This window comes from Plecotus auritus, assembly GCF_963455305.1.
Source record: "Plecotus auritus genome assembly, chromosome: 5".
Lineage (NCBI taxonomy): Eukaryota > Metazoa > Chordata > Mammalia > Chiroptera > Vespertilionidae > Plecotus > Plecotus auritus.
Genome location: NC_137776.1, coordinates 10,033,608 through 10,054,897, shown reverse-complemented (window position 1 = coordinate 10,054,897; position 21,290 = coordinate 10,033,608). Strand labels below are relative to the sequence as shown.

General features: G+C 41.2%; 1 protein-coding gene across 1 annotated transcript in view; it reads right to left on the bottom strand.

The window, feature by feature from the left end:
- The window catches only part of LOC308248108 (aldehyde oxidase 4-like), a gene marked incomplete at both ends in the record, with an annotated part of 76,918 nt that extends 62,692 nt beyond the window's left edge, over positions 1-14,226 (bottom strand). The window contains 4 exons of the mRNA XM_080668113.1: positions 6,373-6,481; positions 7,087-7,183; positions 10,465-10,522; positions 14,173-14,226. Coding sequence (XP_080524239.1) covers positions 6,373-6,481; positions 7,087-7,183; positions 10,465-10,522; positions 14,173-14,226 — 318 coding nt within the window. The remainder of the gene's footprint in view (positions 1-6,372; positions 6,482-7,086; positions 7,184-10,464; positions 10,523-14,172) is intronic.
- Positions 14,227-21,290: the final 7,064 nt, after the last annotated feature.

The following is a 21,290-nucleotide window of genomic DNA, read 5'->3' as shown; positions in this document are numbered from 1 at the left end:
TTCGACAATATGAGCAAGAACCAAGAGGAAATGAAGAAGAACCAAGAAGAAATGAAAAATGACATCGCCGCTGTAAAGAACTCAATAGAAAGCATCAAGAGTAGACTAGAAGAAGCAGAGGACCGCATCAGTGAGCTAGAAGACAAGATGGGAAAAAATTCCCAAGTAGAGCAACTTCTAGAAAAAAAAATTAAAAGGCAGGAGGAGAGCCTAAGGGAACTTTGGGACAACACGAAACAAAACAACATCCGCATAATAGGGGTTCCAGAAGGAAAGGAAGCTGAGCAAGGAATAGAAAACCTCTTTGAAGAAATAATGACAGAAAATTTCCCTGATATAGAGAAGAAAAAACCCACACAAATCCAAGAAGCTCACAGTGTCCCAAGCAAAATGAACCCCAAAAGACCGATGCCAAGGCACATTATAATTAAATTGGCAAACACCAACGACAAAGTAAGAATCTTAAAAGCAGCAAGAGAGAGACAGAAAGTTACATACAAAGGAATCCCCATCAGAGTAGCAACTGATTTCTCAACAGAAACTCATCAGGCCAGAAGGGAATGGAATGAAATATACAAAGTCATGCAAAGGAAGGGTCTGAATCCAAGAATACTGTACCCAGCAAGGCTATCAATCAAAATTGAAGGTGAAATCAGGAGCTTCACAGACAAAAAAGGACTAAGGGAATTTATCACCACCAAACCAGCAATGCAAGAAATGCTAAAGGGTCTGCTGTAAAAAAAAAAAAAAAGAAAAGAAATAGGAAGGAAAGAAGGAACACAGGTGTAAAGAATAGGAATGGCGACAAATAAGTACCTATCAATAATAACTTTAAATGTAAACGGATTAAATGCCCCAATCAAAAGACATAGGGTAATGGATTGGATAAGAAAACATGACCCATACATCTGCTGTCTACAAGAAACCCACCTCAGAAAAAAAGACGCACACAGACTGAGGGTGAAGGGATGGAAAAAGGTTTTTCAGGCAAATGGAACTGAAAAAAAAGCTGGGGTAGCAATACTTATATCTGACAAATTAGATCTCAAACTGAAGGACATAACAAGAGATAAGGAAGGCCACTTCATAATACTAAAGGGAGCAATCCAACAAGAAGAAATAACTCTGGTAAACATATATGCACCCAATACAGGAGCACCCAAATACATAAAAAAACTCCTGGAGGATATCAAGGGAGAGATTGACAGCAATACAATCATAGTAGGAGACTTTAATACCCCACTATCACCATTGGACAAATCCTCTAAACAAAAAATCAGCAAAGAAACATCAATCCTAAATGACTCACTAGACCAGATGGAATTAATTGACATCTTCAGAACATATCACCCCAAAGCCACAGAATATACATTCTTCTCAAGTGCACATGGGTCATTTTCAAAGATAGACCATATGTTGGGACATAGGCAAAGTCTCTTCAAATTCAAGAAGATAGAAATCATATCAAGCATCTTCTCAGACCACAGTGGCATAAAACTGGAAATCAACTACAATAAAAACACCCCAAGGAAATCAAACACATGGAGACTAAACAGCATGCTATTAAACCATGACTGGGTTACCAGAGAGATCAAAGAAGAAATAAAAAACATCATGGCAACAAATGACAATGAAAACATTACAATCCAAAATCTATGGGACACACTGAAAGCAGTCTTGAGAGGGAAGTTCATAGCTCTACAAGCCTACTGCAAAAAACAAGAAACAATGTTAATAAATTACCTAACCCAACAACTCAAAGAATTAGAAAAAGAGCAACAAGAAAAGCCCAGTGTAAGCAGAAGGAAGGAAATAATAAGATCAGAGCAGAGATAAACGACATAGAGACCAAAGAAACAATACAAAAGATCAACAAAACCAAGAGCTGGTTCTTTGAAAGGATAAACAAGATTGATGAACCTCTAGCCAGGCTCACCAAGAAGCAAAGAGAGAGGACCCAAATAAAATCAGAAATGAAAGAGGTGAAATAACAACAGATCCTGCTGAAATACAAAGGATTGTTAAAAAATATTACGAACAACTCTATTCCAACAAACTGGACAACCTGGAGGAAATGGACATATTCCTAGAAAAATATAACCTAAAGTCAATCAAGAAGAATCTAAACAGCTCAATATGCCAGTAACTATGGAAGAAATTGAAGCAGTCATCAAAGAGCTTCCGGCAAACAAAAGCCCGGGGCCAGACGGCTTCACAGGAGAGTTTTACCAAACATTCAAGGAAGAACTAAAACCTATCCTCCTCAGACTATTCCAAAAAATTCAAGAGGAAGGAACACTTCCAAGCACCTTCTATGAAGCCAGCATCACCCTAATACCAAAACCAGATAAAGACAACACAATGAAGGAGTATTACAGGCCAATATCCCTCATGAATGTAGATGCCAAAATCCTCAACAAAATTCTAGCAAATCGGATCCAGCAGTACATCAGAAAGATCATACACCATGACCAAGTAGGGTTTATCCCAGGAATGCAAGGATGGTTCAATATCCGAAAATCAATAAATGTGATACATCACATAAACAAATTGAGAGATAAAAATCACATAGTCATATCAATTGATGCAGAAAAAGCATTTGACAAAATCCAACACCCTTTCTTGATAAAAACTCTCAACAAGGTGGGAATAGAAGGATCATACCTCAACATAATAAAAGCTATATATGATAAACCCACAGCTAACATCATACTCAATGGGCAAAAACTAAAACCATTTCCCCTAAGAACAGGAACAAGACAAGGATGCCCACTCTCACCACTCCTGTTTGACATAGTACTGGAAGTATTAGCCATTGCAATTAGACAAGAAGAAGAAATAAAAGGCATCCAAATTGGAAAAGAAGAAGTAAAGCTGTCCTTATTTGCAGATGACATGATATTGTACATAAAAAACCCGAAAGACTCCATCAAAAAACTAACAGACTTAATAAATGAATTCGGCAAGGTAGCAGGATACAAAATTAACGCCAAGAAATCTATGGCATTTCTATACACCAACAGTGAACTTACAGAAAGAGAGACTAAAAAAGCAATCCCATTTTCCATCGCACCAAAAAAATTAAGATACTTAGGAATAAACCTAACCAAGGAGGTAAAGGACCTATATGCGGAAAACTACAGGACACTGAAAAAAGAGATAGAGGAAGATGTAAACAGATGGAAGAACATACCATGTTCATGGATTGGTAGAATCAACATCATCAAAATGTCCATACTACCCAAAGCAATCTATAGATTCAATGCACTCCCCATTAAAATACCAACAGCATATTTCACAGACCTAGAAAGAACTCTCCAAAAATTCATCTGGAATAAAAAAAGACCCCGAATAGCCACAGCAATCCTGCGAAAGAAGAATAAACTAGGAGGGATCTCAATATCAGATTTCAAGCTGTATTACAAAGCCACTGTCCTCAAAACAGCCTGGTACTGGCACAAGAACAGACATATAGATCAATGGAATAGAATAGAGAATCCAGATATCGACCCACACCACTATGCGCAATTAATATTTGACAAAGGAGGCATGAGCATACAATGGAGTCAAGACAGTCTCTTCAATAAATGGTGTTGGGAAAATTGGACAGATACATGCAAAAAAATGAAACTAGATCACCAACTTACACCATACACAAAAATAAACTCAAAATGGATACAGGACTTAAATATAAGACTGGAAACCATAAAAATACTAGAGGAATCCACAGGCAGCAAAATCTCAGACATATGCCAAAAGAACTTTTTCACTGATACTGCCCCTAGGGCAATGGAAGCCAAAGAGAAAATAAACAAATGGGACTACATCAAAATAAAAAGCTTTTGCACAGCAAAAGAAACCATCAACAAAACAACAAGAAACCCCACTGTATGGGAGAACATATTTGCAAATGGTATCACTGATAAAGGTTTAATTTCCAACATCTTCAGGCAGCTTATACAACTTAATAAAAGGAAGATAAATGATCCAATAAAAAAATGGGCAACGGACCTAAATAGAATCTTTTCGAAAGAAGACAGAAGGAAGGCCAAGAGACACATGAAAACATGCTCAAAGTCACTAATTATCCGAGAGATGCAAATCAACACGACAATGCGTTACCATCTCACACCTGTCAGAATGGCTATCATCAACAAATCAACAAACGACAAGTGCTGGCGAGGATGCGGAGAAAAAGGAACCCTCGTGCACTGCTGGTGGGAATGCAGACTGGTGCAGCCACTGTGGAGAACAGTATGGAGTTTCCTCAAAAAACTGAAAATGGAACTCCCATTTGACCCAGTAATCCCACTTTTAGGAATATATCCTAAGAAACCAGAAATACCAATCAGAAAGGATATATGCACCCCTATGTTCATAGCAGCACAATTTACAATAGCTAAGATTTGGAAACAGCCTAGGTGCCCGTCAACAGATGACTGGATCAGAAAACTATGGTACATCTACACAATGGAATACTATGCTGCCATAAAAAAGAAGGAATTACTACCATTTGTAGACACCTGGATGGAATTAGAGAACATTATGCTAAGTGAAATAAGCCAGTCAATGAAAGAAAAATACCACATGATCTCACTCATTTGGGGATAATGAAAAACATTATAAACTGATGAACAAAAAGATAGTTACAGAGGCAGTAAAGCATCAAACAGACTGCCTAATTACAGCGGTAAGGTTAGGGAGAGGTGGGGGAAATAAGAGATCAACCGAAGGACTTGTATACATGCATATAAGAGTAACCAACGGATGCAAAACATTGGGGGTTGAGGGCATGTATTGGAGTGGGGTGGGGGGGGTTAATGGTAAGATATGTACACATATAATACCTTAATAAAATTTTGAAAAAAAAAAAAAGAAAGAAAATGGAACAGACAGATGATTCTCAGAGGGAAGAGGAGTGGTGGCGGGGGGCGGGGGGGGGCAGGAAGTGATTAAACAAAGATCTTATATACATATATGCATTACCTATGGACACAGACAATAGGATGGTGAAGGCCTGTGGCAGGTGGGAGCCAGGTTGAGGGGGACAAGGGCGGAAAAAGAAGGACATCTGTAATAATATCAACAATAAAGATTTAATTTTTTTTTAAAGCCATGGTACATATATACAGTGAAATATTACTTGGCCTTAAAAAAATAAAATCTTACCATTTGGACAACAGATGAACGTAGAGAGTATGATGTAAGTGAAATAAGTCAGACAGAGAAAGACAAATACCATATGATCTCACTTACATATGAAATCTAAAGAACAAAACGGAAGTTGACTAATGGACACAGAAAACAAACTGATGATTGCCAGATGGGAGGGAGGGGTTGGGGGACTGGGTGAAAAAGGGGAAGGAGTCAAGAAGCACAAACTGGCAGATACAGAATAGTCATGGGGATGTAAAGTACATCACAGGGAATATAGTCAATAATATTATAATAACTGTATGGTGCCAGCTGGTACGAGACTTCCCAGGGGGATCACTTCATAAGTTACATTAATGTCAAACCACTATGTTTTACACCTGAAACTAATGTAATATTGAATGTCAAGTGTGATTTTGAAAGGTGACTGGAGAGAAAGAAATCTGATAGGCTGCAGCATGAGGTGCTTCTGTAACTGTTAAGGTGATGAGTCAGGTATGAGGTAAGATCTTAATAAGGTCAAAAAGTCATTAAGGTTATGTTTGAAGGACAGGCACTATAAACAAATACCCATCAATGGTAACATACTGTCAGAGGATGCTCTTAGCCTCTATGCTCCAAGCACAGTTTTTGAAGGGAAAGAATGTCAAGGGAAAATATGGCTATTTATAATTTTCTTTCTATACACTGTTCTTAAAACAACTTCTGCAGCAGTCCCTATGCTAGTATATACAAACAGCATCGCCATTTCTTCAAAAAGTCCTGCAAACTTTGGTAAACACGTTGTCATTTTAGCTGTTTTATTGCCACCTGGGTGCTCAGTTTCTCCTGAGACATTTGGTGAGTGTGGGGAGTATTTGTACACACAATTAGCCTCTCATTCAGAGTTCAGTATTTTGAATGTGGTAGACAACCAGTTATCTTCTATAAACTTCTGCTTTTCTATCTCATTTTCTTTTCTCATAAGACTGAACTGTCCTTGTTTTAGTTTAGGACAAAGATGGGGCTGAGAAGCTAAGTAAGATATATTAAAATTAATGAAGAAATCTTGGTTTATACACCAATCTTTGAAAAGATCCCTAGCTACGAAGCATGGAATCTAACAAAATGTGAATTTAAAAACACAAAGGATTTGACAGTTGGTGACCTATTTAGAGTACATGGGACTATGTGGGATACCTATACCAACACCTGGTCCCAATCAGAATACACTCTTACCTGCACGGGGTGAATCCTGGTTTTGATGCTTCCTATACCTTCTACCGTGGTGACAGCAGCCCCATACAGAGAACAGATGGGCACCAGGCATGCGGTGACTGGATAATGACTGTGATAGAATTGTGTAAAGAGAACACCTGGGAATCACAGGGAGCGGGTAACATAATTCAGGGAGTAATGTCGGTCCAGGAGAATCACGAGACTATATCCGTGAGAATACAGAGAACTCTATATATAAAACCATAAATTTCTGGAAGCGTTCAAAAAGGACTTACATGTGGCTGGTGTAGGATATGAAAAAGAAATGGAAAAATAGAATAAGAAAGTGTTTTGTGTAGGGCCTCCCAGAGACCCTCAATTTTCTATTTTTTCCCCTCATTCTAGGGAAAGAAATGTCTTATTGATCATAAGATGATATATTGACTTATATAAACCACCATGGGTTAGTTAAACCCAGTGATTCCCAGCCCTGCAAAGCTTTTAAAAATACAAATACTCTGGTTGCACACTAGCCCAATTAAATATAATCTGATGGGAAGAAAGTCCATGGGAAAGATCTGGAACTTAGGAAGCTGCAGGGAGAGCAGGCCCAGAGCTGTGTGAGTGCCATAGACACCTGGGGAGAGGAGAGGAGTGAATATGGACAGCAAAGTGGGAGGCTCCACAACCTTCCCGGATGTGCCCAAGCATGGCCCTGGCCAACACAAAGGATACCGGATCTTCTTGGTCTTGGGGTCATATCTTGACACCATGACAGTGCAGGCGCCACAGCCTCCACTCCCACAGCCGTACTTGGTGCCTGTGAGGTGGACTGGAAAGAAGCGAGTCAAGGAAAAGAGGGGCCCAGGCCCCTTTGCTTTTATTTTTAAAATCTGTTTTTATTGATACCAGAGAGACAGAGATAGAAGCGTCAATGATGACAGAAAATTATCGATCCTCCTGCACGCCCTCTACTGGAGATTGAGCCTGAAACCCGGGCATGTGCCCTGACTGGGAATCAAACCATAACCTCCTGGTTCGTGGGTCAACACTCAACCACTGAGCCACACAGGCTGGGCCCCTTTGCTTTTTACACCTCTTTTCCTCGGATGCTGACAGTTAACATGTTCTCTTGAGTTCCTTGCTCAGAGTTCCACTTTTGCATGTAAAGGAGCTCATTGGTAAAGGTGAGAAGAAATTTTCTTTCTTTTTCAGATGCATTTCTAAATGCAAATTTTTTCATATTTTGGGAGATAATAAGATGGCACTCCCGAAGGGACTAGGGCAACACTTTGCAACTCAACACATTACCATTTCTGCAGCGACCATCTGGATGGTCCCACTACATGGGGTACGTGAAGACTACAGAGAGCCTTGTGCCTGTTAGATCAGGGTTGCATCCAAATGAGGACGGAAAAAGCCTGTTAAATCCAGAGTTGTGGACAATGGACTCTGGACTCAGGTTACGTTATTGCTGTGGAGGTGGTGTGTGTGCAAAACTTAGAAAAATCCTCCTGGGAAACTTGCCTTTCTCTGACTCAGCAATGTAATGCTTTTTACCTTCTTATGGGATTGGGACTATTAATTTAATAACCATGGTTCCTGAGCTAGTCATGTCAACTACCACTGTGCACTTTTCCTCTGTAAAGCATTTGCATATTTCCACAGAGGGAGAACAAACAACCTATGTAAACTCCCTGCTTTCTGTTCTGTAAGAATCTGCTGGAATTGGCTTGGGAGCTTTTCTGGTTGAGGTTTAAAAAGGATTTCATGGGTGGAGATCATACTTGGCTTGGGTAGAGGTGGAGACTAACTTCATCTTAGAGACGGCTGCACAAAGAGATGTAATGCTGGGTTGGGTCAGTATACCCCCGAATGAAACAGCTTTGTGATGCACGGGTTAACATTGCCTTGAATGAAAAAGCCAAAAGTTGGTGCAACTAGCTGCTTTGTCCTTTGGTCTCCAAACAACTAGTTTGATGCTTCCTTCTTCCACCCCCACCAGAGGTGCCTGCCTCAAACAGTTCCTTCCATATTTTGTCAGTTCATCCTAAAGCTCATCATTTAAGTAGGTTGCCAGATAAAATACAGGGGGTGGGCAAAAGCAGGCCTACAGTGGTGAGTACATGAAACACAGAGTTTATTCTTGTATCATTATTTATTAATTATTGTATGATTTTCCTCTAGCCAATATGTCATCCCCTATTCCACTCATTATTCCAGGAACTGGGCTTGTAGCTGGAAAACAAACACACAAAAGCAAACAATAGTCCAAAATTTCCCTCAAGGGCTCTGCCACCTCATAGTTACCCAGTGTCACCCTACCACTTCCCTTTATAGCACTTCTAAATTCACTACAGACTTCTCTGTGCTTTCTCTAGACCTCCTAAATGAAGAAATTCATCTATATTAGGAGCAAGCTGAACATGCATGGATTCCCAAGGAAACATGGCCGGAAGCCGCTCTAGGCAGAATTGCCCCAGCCTCCCATTTCCCATCTCCCCAGTGTCCTCCTCTGCTCATTCTTCTTGGTGCCTAAAGGCATAAAGAAGTCGTTCTAAGTAAGTGTGGCTCACCTGAGACGTCCAGGCCCCAACCTCTGATTACAGAGTCAACAGTTCTGGGATGGAGTCAGAGGCTTATTATTTTCAAAATATGTTTGTATTGATTTTTAGACAGAGAGGAAGGGAGAGGGAGAGAGAAAAAGAAACATCAGTGATGAAAATCATTGATCAGCTGCCTCCTGCACACCCCGCCCCCTTACTGGGGATTGAGCCCCCAAATGGGCATGTGCCCTGACGGGGAATCTACAGGTGACCTCTTGACTCCTGGGTAGATGCTCAACCACTGAGCCACACCCACTGGGCCAGAGTCTTATTTTTAACTTGTTCCTCAAGTGGGTGATTCACAAATATTGGATTTTCTGTCAGAGCGAGTCCCCCATGTGCATACACCAGCACTGGCCTACTGCACTTTTCACCGGACCCCCATGGCCCCTCCCAGGGCCCTGTACCTAATTTACATTGCTAATTTTATATTTTTTCCCTGAAGGCAGGTCTCCAATATTATAAAAACTTCAGGCTCCCACAAAACACCAATTTGCTGCTGACATGGGGCCTGACTCAGGTTTCATTGCCAGGATGGAACCCAGTCACACAAGAAATCAAATATAGGGGAGCCATCCCCATCTTTCTTTCACTATTTCACTCCTTCCCAAGGTCACAGCCTCCCACCGAGTCACCCCGTCCATCCCAGCTGCCCGGTGATAGTCCAGTCACCTGTACAGTTCCTGGAATAGTGAGTGGAATAGGGGCAGATATATTGACGAGAGGAGTAAAATGATGGGGTAGGAAACTATATTGCAAGGGGTTCCATAGACCAGGTGGCATCCAGCACACATAATTTATTAGATAAACTTGGCAAGGGAAGAACAGGGAGAAATAAAGTCATGTATTGGGGTGTGTATGTTGGGAGGCAAAAAGACAGATATAGGGCCAGAATCACGCCCTCGTGCTACCCATTTATAGTTGCACCCAAAACCAAGAAATGCTTTTTGAATCTTTATCGAAGCTCTCCTGGAGGTCTCGGAGGAGTGAGAGGTGAAGGAAGCTCCAGATCCAGGTGGAAATCTGGGAGGGCATTAGCTAGACTTGGGAATTTTGAAATGTTTATAAAACCTTGTTTTCTTCAATAAGGTTTATGAAAAGGCATACGCGACAAGTCAGGGAAATGTGCTGGTGGGAAACCATTGTCAGGGACATGCTGCCCTGAGCAATTGGCCAGGCGTGTTCACCTTCACACGCCTGAACATGAAGCTGCCATCCCGGTGACCATGGGCCCCAAAAGTCATGAAGTTATTTCCCAAAGCTATTCCCAGTGGACCCTCGTGGTTCCCTGGACGGGTCTTTTGGTTATGTGCTCAGGTGAAAAATACAACCAATAAAGTACACATATATCACTTCTAGATGCATTCTCTGAACTCCAACTAGACGCTACACATTGGAAACCAGGTTATTGACCCAGAACAAATACAGGGCAGCTTTCTTCAGAAGTCTTAGCGTGTTCACTGTTTACCACCCAATCCAGACGGATTACAGCGAAACATAAGGATACGGACTTTCCGCAGGTAGAACAGCAGGTTCATTTCAGGATCGGCGCTCTTCTCCACGACCTACATTGTGGAGCGAGAGGAGGGCTTCAGGAAGAGAACACCAGAACGCGTGGCAATTCTACCTGTTGTTTAGGGGCATGTTTTTGATAGGTGATAACGTCCAATGACAAAACAACAGCAAAGGAAACACAATACTTGGAACCAGAATTTTGAAAAAATGATGGAGCATTTTCTTAACGCCTCTGAATTTTGTAACACATATGACAAGTGTAAATTCTGGATTGTTTTTCCTTAGAGTTATCTAGGGAAATGGATACACAGGTTCCAAAATTGATCAAGATAGCTAGTGGCTACAGGAAGCCACAAAACAGGTTAGCTGCAGATTTTCTAAGGGAGTCATAAGATCAGAAGGGAGTAGGTTTAAGGGAGACACCCCTGTCTTCTCCATCCCTCCTCAGTGAAATGCAGGTGCCAGCAGGTGAGGGAAGAGCAGAAGGGAGCATCAATCGCTGCTCTGTCTCTCAGGTTGCATGCCAGGCTGTTGCCGCCAATAGATCACAGCTGACACATGCGATGAAAGCTGTCTGCCCTCCCTGCCTAAGCAGCTCCCTGGCTGGGTACAGTCAGGCAAGATTAGAGAGAACTGAAGAGAAAGTCGCCTGGAAGAGTAGCACTGAGCAACAACAAAAAAGAGGACATTATTCTTCTAAAAGTGTGTGCATTTTTATCACCCCAGGAAAAAAACAACAAACCACATTATTTTTAATAAATGCCTCATATTTCCAAGTTTCCTTCCGCATCCTCGGAGGATCTGAAGAGCCAGAGATAAGCTCAGCACCCGTTATGACATGGAAGGATCAAGGCCCAAATGAAGAAGGAGAAAACAAGGTTAGACTTTGGGGAACGTAATGAAAGGATGCTAACTGCAATTCTGACATCTCACATATATAGCACTCCCAGTCATTTAAAATAAATATTTCAGCCCTGCCATAGTGGCTCAGTGGTTGAGTATCGACCTATGAACCAGAAGGTCACGGTTCCATTCCGGTCAGGGCACATGCCTGGGTTGTAGGCTCAATCCCCAGTAGGGGGATTGCAGGAAGCAGCTTATCAATGATTTTCTCTCATCATTGAAGTTTCTCCCTATCTCTCTCTCTCTTTCTCTCTCTCTCTCTCCCCCTCTCCCTTCCTGTCTGAAATCAATAAAAATATATTTAGAAAATAAATAAATATTTCAGTAATCATATGAAAAATTCTGATCATACCATAAGTTGCACTCACAAAATTGTACTCATACCTTCTTTTTCCTCTGGTACTTTAAAGACACTTAGGAAATGATTTCTTTTTACTATGTATATGAAAAAATGAGCAACTTTACCAATATCCAGAGATAAGCAAGGGAGAACTGCAATGAGAGATTATTTTACACCCATCAGCTTAGCACACTTTAGCAAGTCTGATTGTATCAAGTGTTGGTACATCATAGATTTGCAAATTGATAAGAAGGAAGCACTTGTCATGCAATCAATTATGGGAAAATGTAACTTGTGCTGGATTCCGGAAAGCCACCTGGCAGGACCTGAGACATTGGCATGCCATAATCTCACTTAGAGATTTTCTTGCCAGTGTTGGTAAGGAAATACACGGTCGGGGGTTCACTGCATGCAGTGGGGACTTGGAAGCATCCCGTGTGTCTATCAATGGGGGACTGCATAGGCAGAGTGAAGGGTGTACACGGCCCGGAGAACTCTACAGGCAGAAATAATGAGCCAGTTGTTCAAAGAGCAACATGGATAGGTCTCAAAAACAGCAGTGAGTCACAAAAGAAATAGAAGGGGATGTATAAGTCTTGTAAAGTAAACCACAATTTCACTTGGGTAACTTAAGAATATAAGCACACGCATGCAAAGTCAAACACTGTACAGTTGAACCTTGAACAATGTGGGATTAGGGGGGCTGATTCCCCTGCACAGTTGAAAATTCATGTATAACTTTCTGACTCCCCCAAAACTTAACTATTAATAGACTACTGTTGACTGCAAGCCTTCCCAATAACATAAGGAATTAACACATAGTTTGTATGTTATAGATACATATATATTTATATTGTATTCTTATAACAAAGTAAGCTAGAGAAAATGTGATTAAGAAAATCATAAGGAAAATACATTGAAAGTATTTATTGAAAAACACACACACACACAACCACATATAAGTGGACCAGCGCAGTTCAAACCTGTATTGTTCAAGGGTCAGCTGCATATATTTCAAGGATACATCTATCTTTCTAAATGACTATATTGAAAGTATATGACAAGGATGTATGGTATATGCACAAGAGTGGATGCATCTGGGAGAAGGAAATAAAGAGAAAATAAGAAAGAAAAAGAAAAAATAAAACAATATAAAGCAGAAGAAAAGCCTTGTCCAGGCTGTAATGAGGATCTGCCATTGGTGGAGGAATGTGCTTCGCTCAACTCTGCGCTCCTGGGTCTAAAGGGAAGAAGACCAACCACAAAAATAACAGCAAACCCGATCTCTTCAAAGAGTTGCATATATTTCCCCCCTTTTATTTTCCATCTACAACTTGTCTTAGAAATTTGAAAAATGGAGAAAGGGAAAAATACTAAAATATCAGCTATGAATTCAAAAGATTGGGAGACCTGCAGAGGGAATAATCATTCTAATGTGTTATTAAAGGATAAATGGTTTTATTTACCAGCAACAGCAAAGCAACAAAGCCCCGTTTTCCTTGCACTCAGAAAAGTTCTTAGCTTTTGAATTCCTGTGAATTGTCCACTCAGCAATTATTCTTCTGACATGCCAGTTGGCTTCAGGTCATGCAAGATCCTGACCAATTGGTAAGCAGTATTACTAAACCCAGATTTTTTCTTTGTTCTTTTCTTTCTCTTTCACTTTTTGTTCTTTAGTTCATGGGTTTCCTAAAAATGTTTCCCTGCTATTTGACAGCCAACACTCCCAAGAATTTTTGCCATGATTAAAGTTGTGTCCCCTCTTTTAGGGAAGAACATCAGTAATGCAGTACATCTGAGGCTTGGGAAGCAAAATCATAAACACCAAATGACTTCGAAACAATTTTCTATTTTAATGTTTTGTAAGTTTTTTTCCTCCTAATTGTCTCAAAGCACCTCAAACATTTTACTTATTCATTTTGCTCATTCAAGTACAGGCCTGAGGACAACTGAGCATTTGAGTTGCCGCACCTCTTCCCCAGTGGACACAGCCGCCTCCCTGTCCCATGGCTCAGCAGAGCTGCTTCAGTTTCTGGGCTAATTGACCAGCCTGAGTGGATGTATGAAGGCAAAACAAAATCATTCTTTGCTGTTAGCATCCTTAATGTCACATATGCCTTCTGTTGAAATAACATCGGTGAACTCGAGTAGAGCTAATATAGTTTTTCATAACCTGGGTCAGAATTCACTCCCATTGTAATCCAACAAATACAAACGGGAGCTCCTTACTGTCCAAAAGAAAAGTTAAGGCAAGCAAAAGCCCCCATGCTTTCATAATTTTGCACTAAACCTTGAATGAATGACCCATGCTCAAGTTCAGACCAGTACATACTAGTATCACTTGAAAAAGACAGAAGGCAGAGTTTAGTTAAGGAGTGGCATCGTGGTGAAAAGAAATGAGCTTGGCTTTTGCCTCTGGTGTGCAAAAGTTCATATTAATTTATTGTGTAAACTTACCTTTCTTCCATTCACAAAGAAAATCAGCTCATCAGAACTGGGGAGAGAAGGCATCGTGCCAGAAAACAATGCCTCCACCACAGTAGGAGGCTTTCCTTCTGATAGAGCAGGTCGGTGAGAGCAAACACCTAGATGCCTACAGATCTTGGAAAAGCCCAAGCATCAGCGGGTGATTTATAGCTGCATGCTGGGAGACAGGAGCACCAACCAGGGCTGCCTGCCAGCCCTGCCCGCAAGCACTTCAAAGGGCTCCTGCCAGCACCTGTCTCCTCCTTTGCCAGGAGTGAGCCAAGTCATTGCCCGTCCCCTTTGAAGCCCAGAATGGCTTGCAAGGGAAATTTGTTGAAAGCCAGGGACTAATAAATAAAAATCGAGTTTTGCCAGGCTGGCGTGGCTCAGTGGTTGAGGATCGACCTATGAATCAGGAGGTCATGGTTCGATTCCCAATCAGGGCACATGCTGGGGTTGTGGGCTCAATCCCCAGTGTGGGCGTGCAGGAGGCAGCCCATCAGTGATCCTCATCATTGATGTCTCTATCTCTCTCTCCCTCTTCCTTCCTCTCTGAAATCAATAATAATAATAATATATATATATATATATATATATATATTTATATATAAATATATATATTTTTTTAAATATAGAGTTTTAAATAGGCTATTGTTATTTTTAAACCAAACCATCAGTCAATATAATACTACTAGTGACCCAGTGCATGAAATTCGTGCACATTAAAAGGGGATTAATTAGAGAAAATAATTTAACATTGCTATTTGCCCTTTCTCTATAACAGAAGTGTCAGAGATGAAAGAAAATTAGTAAAATGTATATGAAAACCTTCCTCCTGTCAGAGTCTGGGGCACACCACGGGACCCAGAGTCAAGTCCCCACCAACCCACATGCACCTCAAAATCGCAAGAGACCCAAACCCGGCAGCCCCCGCCCCCCCCCCCATTGGGCTAGATTCTGACCTGGCCAATCCCCCCCTTGTCAAGCCCTGCCAGGCAGGGGACATAGCCTCAGGTCTCCTGGCCAGGCGCCAGGATGGGGGGCGTGGCCTGAGGTCCCCCAGCCCAGACCGGAGCAGGGGGCGTGCCTTGAGGTCCTCCATCAAGCCCCACCAGGTGGGGGACATGGCCTGAGGACCCCTGTCAAGCCCCGTTGGGTGGGGGGTGCGGCCTGAGGTCCCCCAGCCTGACTCCAGGGAGGGGGGCGCAGCCTGAGGTCCCCTGTCAAGCTCCACAGGCAGGGGGAGGGCATAGACCTCAGGTCCCTGCTGATTGCTCGTTAAGGCTCCTGATGGGAACTTGGCCTCAGCTGTGGGTGCAGCCATCTTTGTGATGGAGTGATGGTCAATTAGCACATTCCCTCTTTATTAGATAGGATACTACTGAAACTCATGAAACTTTTCCCAGTGTCCTTAAAGATTTATTGGAACCCAGCCACAAACATTCATTTAGATGTTGATTCTGGCTGGTTTCCATCTGCAACAGCAGGCTGAGTGGTCGCAGCCGAGATCTTATGGTCTGCAAAGCCTTAAAATATTTACTCTCGGAGAGAAAAAATGGCGGCGGGATAGACAGACGTGTTCCGAGCCTTGTCCCGGAGTAGAAAGAAAGAACAGCTGAGGTTTGCACTAGGAGTGTTTGTTGGAAAGTTGGGGGACAGCTGAACTCCAGAAGAAGGTGGGAGACTGCTAGACGGGGTTCCCCTGACCTAGCAGCTCCCACTGCGGCTGGGTCCCCTCCCGGAGCTGCAGGCTTGGACGCAGAGTCGCCGCCATCTGGAACCGGAAAGTGGAGCTTATTGGAAGCCTGTGAATCCACAACTGCGGCACCCACGGAACAGCTGCGAGCCCCAGAACAACGCTCCCCAATTGGCGCAAACACACGGGTTCAGAGGAGCTCTACACTCCACCACGGAAAGGTCAGATTTCGCCTAGGATAAGGTGAGGTCTCTGGTCCCAGCGCGAGAGAGGAATGCGCGTTTTGCGGGAGCTGGAGGACCAGGGAAGTCTGTGCCTAGAAAAATCGGTGGCTGCTGGGGCTGGCGTGATCTGTGAATGTGGAAGGGGGACCTCAGAGCTGCTAACAGAAGGGCACTCTAAAAAGCAACCCATTTTGATCTGAAGTGCAGGGACACACTAAGAATTTCAGGGGTGTGCTAGACTTACGCGCAGCCACGGAGTGCGCACACTTGGGCTTTTTCCTCTTGAAATTCTTGCTTCTGATTACTAAGCCCAATTCATAGGTTCACCCAGTTGGGGACACCCTGGGAGACTGCAGGGGAAAGTTGTTTTTCTGGAACCTGGAGATCGGAGCGGGGAGTGACCATCCGAGAGCCAGCTCTGAGGCAGTCACTCCCACAAACCGGTAGTGAGTGCCACAGGGAAAGAAGGCTCTAACACTCCCTAGAGAGGCCATAGATAAACCCGGAAGTCAATCCAGAAACACTGCCACCCAGGGGCTGAATCACAAATTGACTCTTGTGTAATCAAAAATAAAGGAATACGAATTAAGACACACCGCCTGCTTAAAATCAGGACTGGCTTACATCACTGAAGAGAAGTGGAACGCAGGGAACTGCAATACTGTCCGGACTGAGAAACAGGCGTGCCAAACAGAACAACAGAGGAAGTGAATGACCTTCACTACTCCACATTTTATTTTTATTTTTTTATTTTCATTTTTTGCATCTTTTACTCAAGAAACTAATTTTTTTTCCTCACTTGATTTTACCTTTTTAATTATTACATTTTTATTTTCAATCCGTATTATTACTACTGCTATTTTATCTTTTTTTTTTTTAAGTGTCATTTTATTTTCTCTTCATTTTGTTTTGGGATTAATGTTCTACATTCTATTTTTATCTTTCCTTTAGCATCATTTTACTCTATCTCAACTCTACCTTTATGCCATCACTCTCTTCCTCACTTTTCCCTTTTCGGTGTCCTGTTTATCTTACCCCTTTCCTGCTTTAGATTTTCCCTATTCTTTCTGTTTACCCCCTGTTAAAATTTCACCCTACTTATATATCTAATCTCCAATCCCCTGCTCCAAGTCCATACACACCTCTCTCTTTGCTGTCTTAACTATCCAAAAAATTGTTTTTCTCTCTGTCCTTTTGTTGTTGTTCGTTTGAATGTAGATTATATCGAATTTTTATGCTTTTCTGTGAGATTGTTTTGCTTATTCTTCTTTAGTTTATTTTTTTGTTTGTTTAGTGCTTCTGTTTTCCCTTGCCTCACTCAATATTAGTTGGTGTTGTAGTTTGTATTAATCCCCAGGTACTTGTTGCTGGCATTTGCTGGGATAAGTGATTGTTCTATTGGAGTTTTATCCCCAATATATATAGTCTGTTTCCCTTTCTGTCTTAGTCTCTTTCTTGTCTCTCTTACTTTTTTTTCTTCTTTTTTTCCCTTTTCCCAATTTCATTTTGACACCCCTTTTTTTTCTTCTTCTTTCTTTCTTTTTCCTCTTCTTCTTTCTCTACTATCCCCTAATTTGCCTTTCTCTAGTGGTCACCTTTATTGGAGGTTATTAATATCGTGAATACATTTCTGTTCAGTGCCTTGTGTGTTGTACCTGGTAGTGCTGTATTTTGTGCCTTTAAATCGACGCAGGAGAGAGAGAACTACATATCCAGACACCCAGAGAAGAGAGACCATGGGGAGACAAAGACACAGCCCGCATATGAAAGAAAAGCAGGCATCACCAGAAAAGGAAGTAAACGAAATGGAAGCAAGCAATCTTCCAGAAAAAGAATTCAGAGAAATGGTCATAAGGTGGCTGAAAAGAATGGAAGACAAATTCGACAATATGAGCAAGAACCAAGAGGAAATGAAGAAGAACCAAGAAGAAATGAAAAATGACATCGCTGCTGTAAAGAACTCAATAGAAAGCATCAAGAGTAGACTAGAAGAAGCAGAGGACCGCATCAGTGAGCTAGAAGACAAGATGGGAAAAAATACCCAAGTAGAGCAACTTCTAGAAAAAAAAATTAAAAGGCAGGAGGAGAGCCTAAGGGAACTTTGGGACAACACGAAACAAAACAACATCCGCATAATAGGGGTTCCAGAAGGAAAGGAAGCTGAGCAAGGAATAGAAAACCTCTTTGAAGAAATAATGACAGAAAATTTCCCTGATATAGAGAAGAAAAAACCCACACAAATCCAAGAAGCTCACAGAGTCCCAAGCAAAATGAACCCCAAAAGACCGACGCCAAGGTACATTATAATTAAATTGGCAAACACCAACGACAAAGTAAGAATCTTAAAAGCGTCCAGAGAGAGACAGAAAGTTACATACAAAGGAACCCCCATCAGACTAGCAACTGATTTCTCAACAGAAACTCATCAGGCCAGAAGGGAATGGAATGAAATATACAAAGTCATGCAAAGGAAGGGTCTGAATCCAAGAATACTGTACCCAGCAAGGCTATCAATCAAAATTGAAGGTGAAATCAGGAGCTTCACAGACAAAAAAGGACTAAGGGAATTTATTACCACCAAACCAGCAATGCAAGAAATGCTAAAGGGTCTGCTGTAAAAAAAAAAAGAAATAGGAAGCGAAGAAGGAACACAGGTGTAAAGAATAGGAATGGCGACAAATAAGTACCTATCAATAATAACTTTAAATGTAAACGGATTAAATGGCCCAATCAAAAGACATAGGGTAATGGATTGGATAAGAAAACATGACCCATATATCTGCTGTCTACAAGAAACCCACCTCAGAAAAAAAGACGCACACAGACTGAGGGTGAAGGGATGGAAAAAGGTTTTCCAGGCAAATGGAACTGAAAAAAAAGCTGGGGTAGCAATACTTATATCTGACAAATTAGATCTCAAACTGAAGGACATAACAAGAGATAAGGAAGGCCACTTCATAATACTAAAGGGAGCAATCCAACAAGAAGAAATAACTCTGGTAAACATATATGCACCCAATACAGGAGCACCCAAATACATAAAAAAACTCCTGGAGGATATCAAGGGAGAGATTGACAGCAATACAATCATAGTAGGAGACTTCCATACCCCACTATCACCATTGGACAAATCCTCTAAACAAAAAATCAGCAAAGAAACATCAATCCTATATGACTCACTAGACCAGATGGAATTAATTGACATCTTCAGAACATTTCACCCCAAAGCCACAGAATATACATTCTTCTCAAGTGCACATGGGTCATTTTCAAAGATAGACCATATGTTGGGACATAGGCAAAGTCTCTTCAAATTCAAGAAGATAGAAATCATATCAAGCATCTTCTCAGACCACAGTGGCATAAAACTGGAAATCAACTACAATAAAAACAACCCAAAGAAATCAAACACATGGAGACTAAACAGCATGCTATTAAACCATAACTGGGTTACCAGAGAGATCAAAGAAGAAATAAAAAACATCATGACAACAAATGACAATGAAAACACTACAATCCAAAATCTATGGGACACAGCGAAAGCAGTCTTGAGAGGGAAGTTCATAGCTCTACAAGCCTACTGCAAAAAACAAGAAACAGGGGTAATAAATTACCTAACCCAACAACTCAAAGAGTTAGAGAAAGAGCAACAAGAACAGCCCAGTGTAAGCAGAAGGAAGGAAATAATAAAGATCAGAGCACAGATAAACGACATAGAGACCAAAGAAACAATACAAAAGATCAACAAAACCAAGAGCTGGTTCTTTGAAAGGATAAACAAGATTGATGAACCTCTAGCCAGGCTCACCAAGAAGCAAAGAGAGAGGACCCAAATAAATAAAATCAGAAATGAAAGAGGTGAAATAACAACAGATCCTGCCGAAATACAAAGGATTGTTAAAAAATACTACGAACAACTCTATTCCAACAAACTGGACAACCTGGAGGAAATGGACATATTCCTAGAAAAATATAACCTTCCAAAACTCAATCAGGAAGAATCTAAACAGCTCAATATGCCAGTAACTATGGAAGAAATTGAAGCAGTCATCAAAGAGCTTCCGGCAAACAAAAGCCCGGGGCCAGACGGCTTCACAGGAGAGTTTTACCAAACATTCAAGGAAGAACTAAAACCTATCCTCCTCAGACTATTCCAAAAAATTCAAGAGGAAGGAACACTTCCAAGCTCCTTCTATGAAGCCAGCATCACCCTAATACCAAAACCAGATAAAGACAACACAATGAAAGAGAATTACAGGCCAATATCCCTCATGAATGTAGATGCCAAAATCCTCAACAAAATTCTAGCAAATCGGATCCAGCAGTACATCAGAAAGATCATACACCATGACCAAGTAGGGTTTATCCCAGGAATGCAAGGATGGTTCAATATCCGAAAATCAATAAATGTGATACATCACATAAACAAATTGAAAGATAAAAATCACATAGTCATATCAATTGATGCAGAAAAAGCATTTGACAAAATCCAACACCCTTTCTTGATAAAAACTCTCAACAAGGTGGGAATAGAAGGATCATACCTCAACATAATAAAAGCTATATATGATAAACCCACAGCTAACATCATACTCAATGGGCAAAAACTAAAACCATTTCCCCTAAGAACAGGAACAAGACAGGGATGCCCACTCTCACCACTCCTGTTTGACATAGTACTGGAAGTATTAGCCATTGCAATTAGACAAGAAGAAGAAATAAAAGGCATCCAAATTGGAAAAGAAGAAGTAAAGCTGTCCTTATTTGCAGATGACATGATATTGTACATAAAAAACCCGAAAGACTCCATCAAAAAACTAACAGACTTAATAAATGAATTCGGCAAGGTAGCAGGATACAAAATTAACGCCAAGAAATCTATGGCATTTCTATACACCAACAGTGAACTTACAGAAAGAGAGACTAAAAAAGCAATCCCATTTTCCATCGCACCAAAAAAATTAAGATACTTAGGAATAAACCTAACCAAGGAGGTAAAAGACCTATATGCGGAAAACTACAGGACACTGAAAAAAGAGATAGAGGAAGATGTAAACAGATGGAAGAACATACCATGTTCATGGATTGGTAGAATCAACATCATCAAAATGTCCATACTACCCAAAGCAATCTATAGATTCAATGCACTCCCCATTAAAATACCAACAGCATATTTCACAGACCTAGAA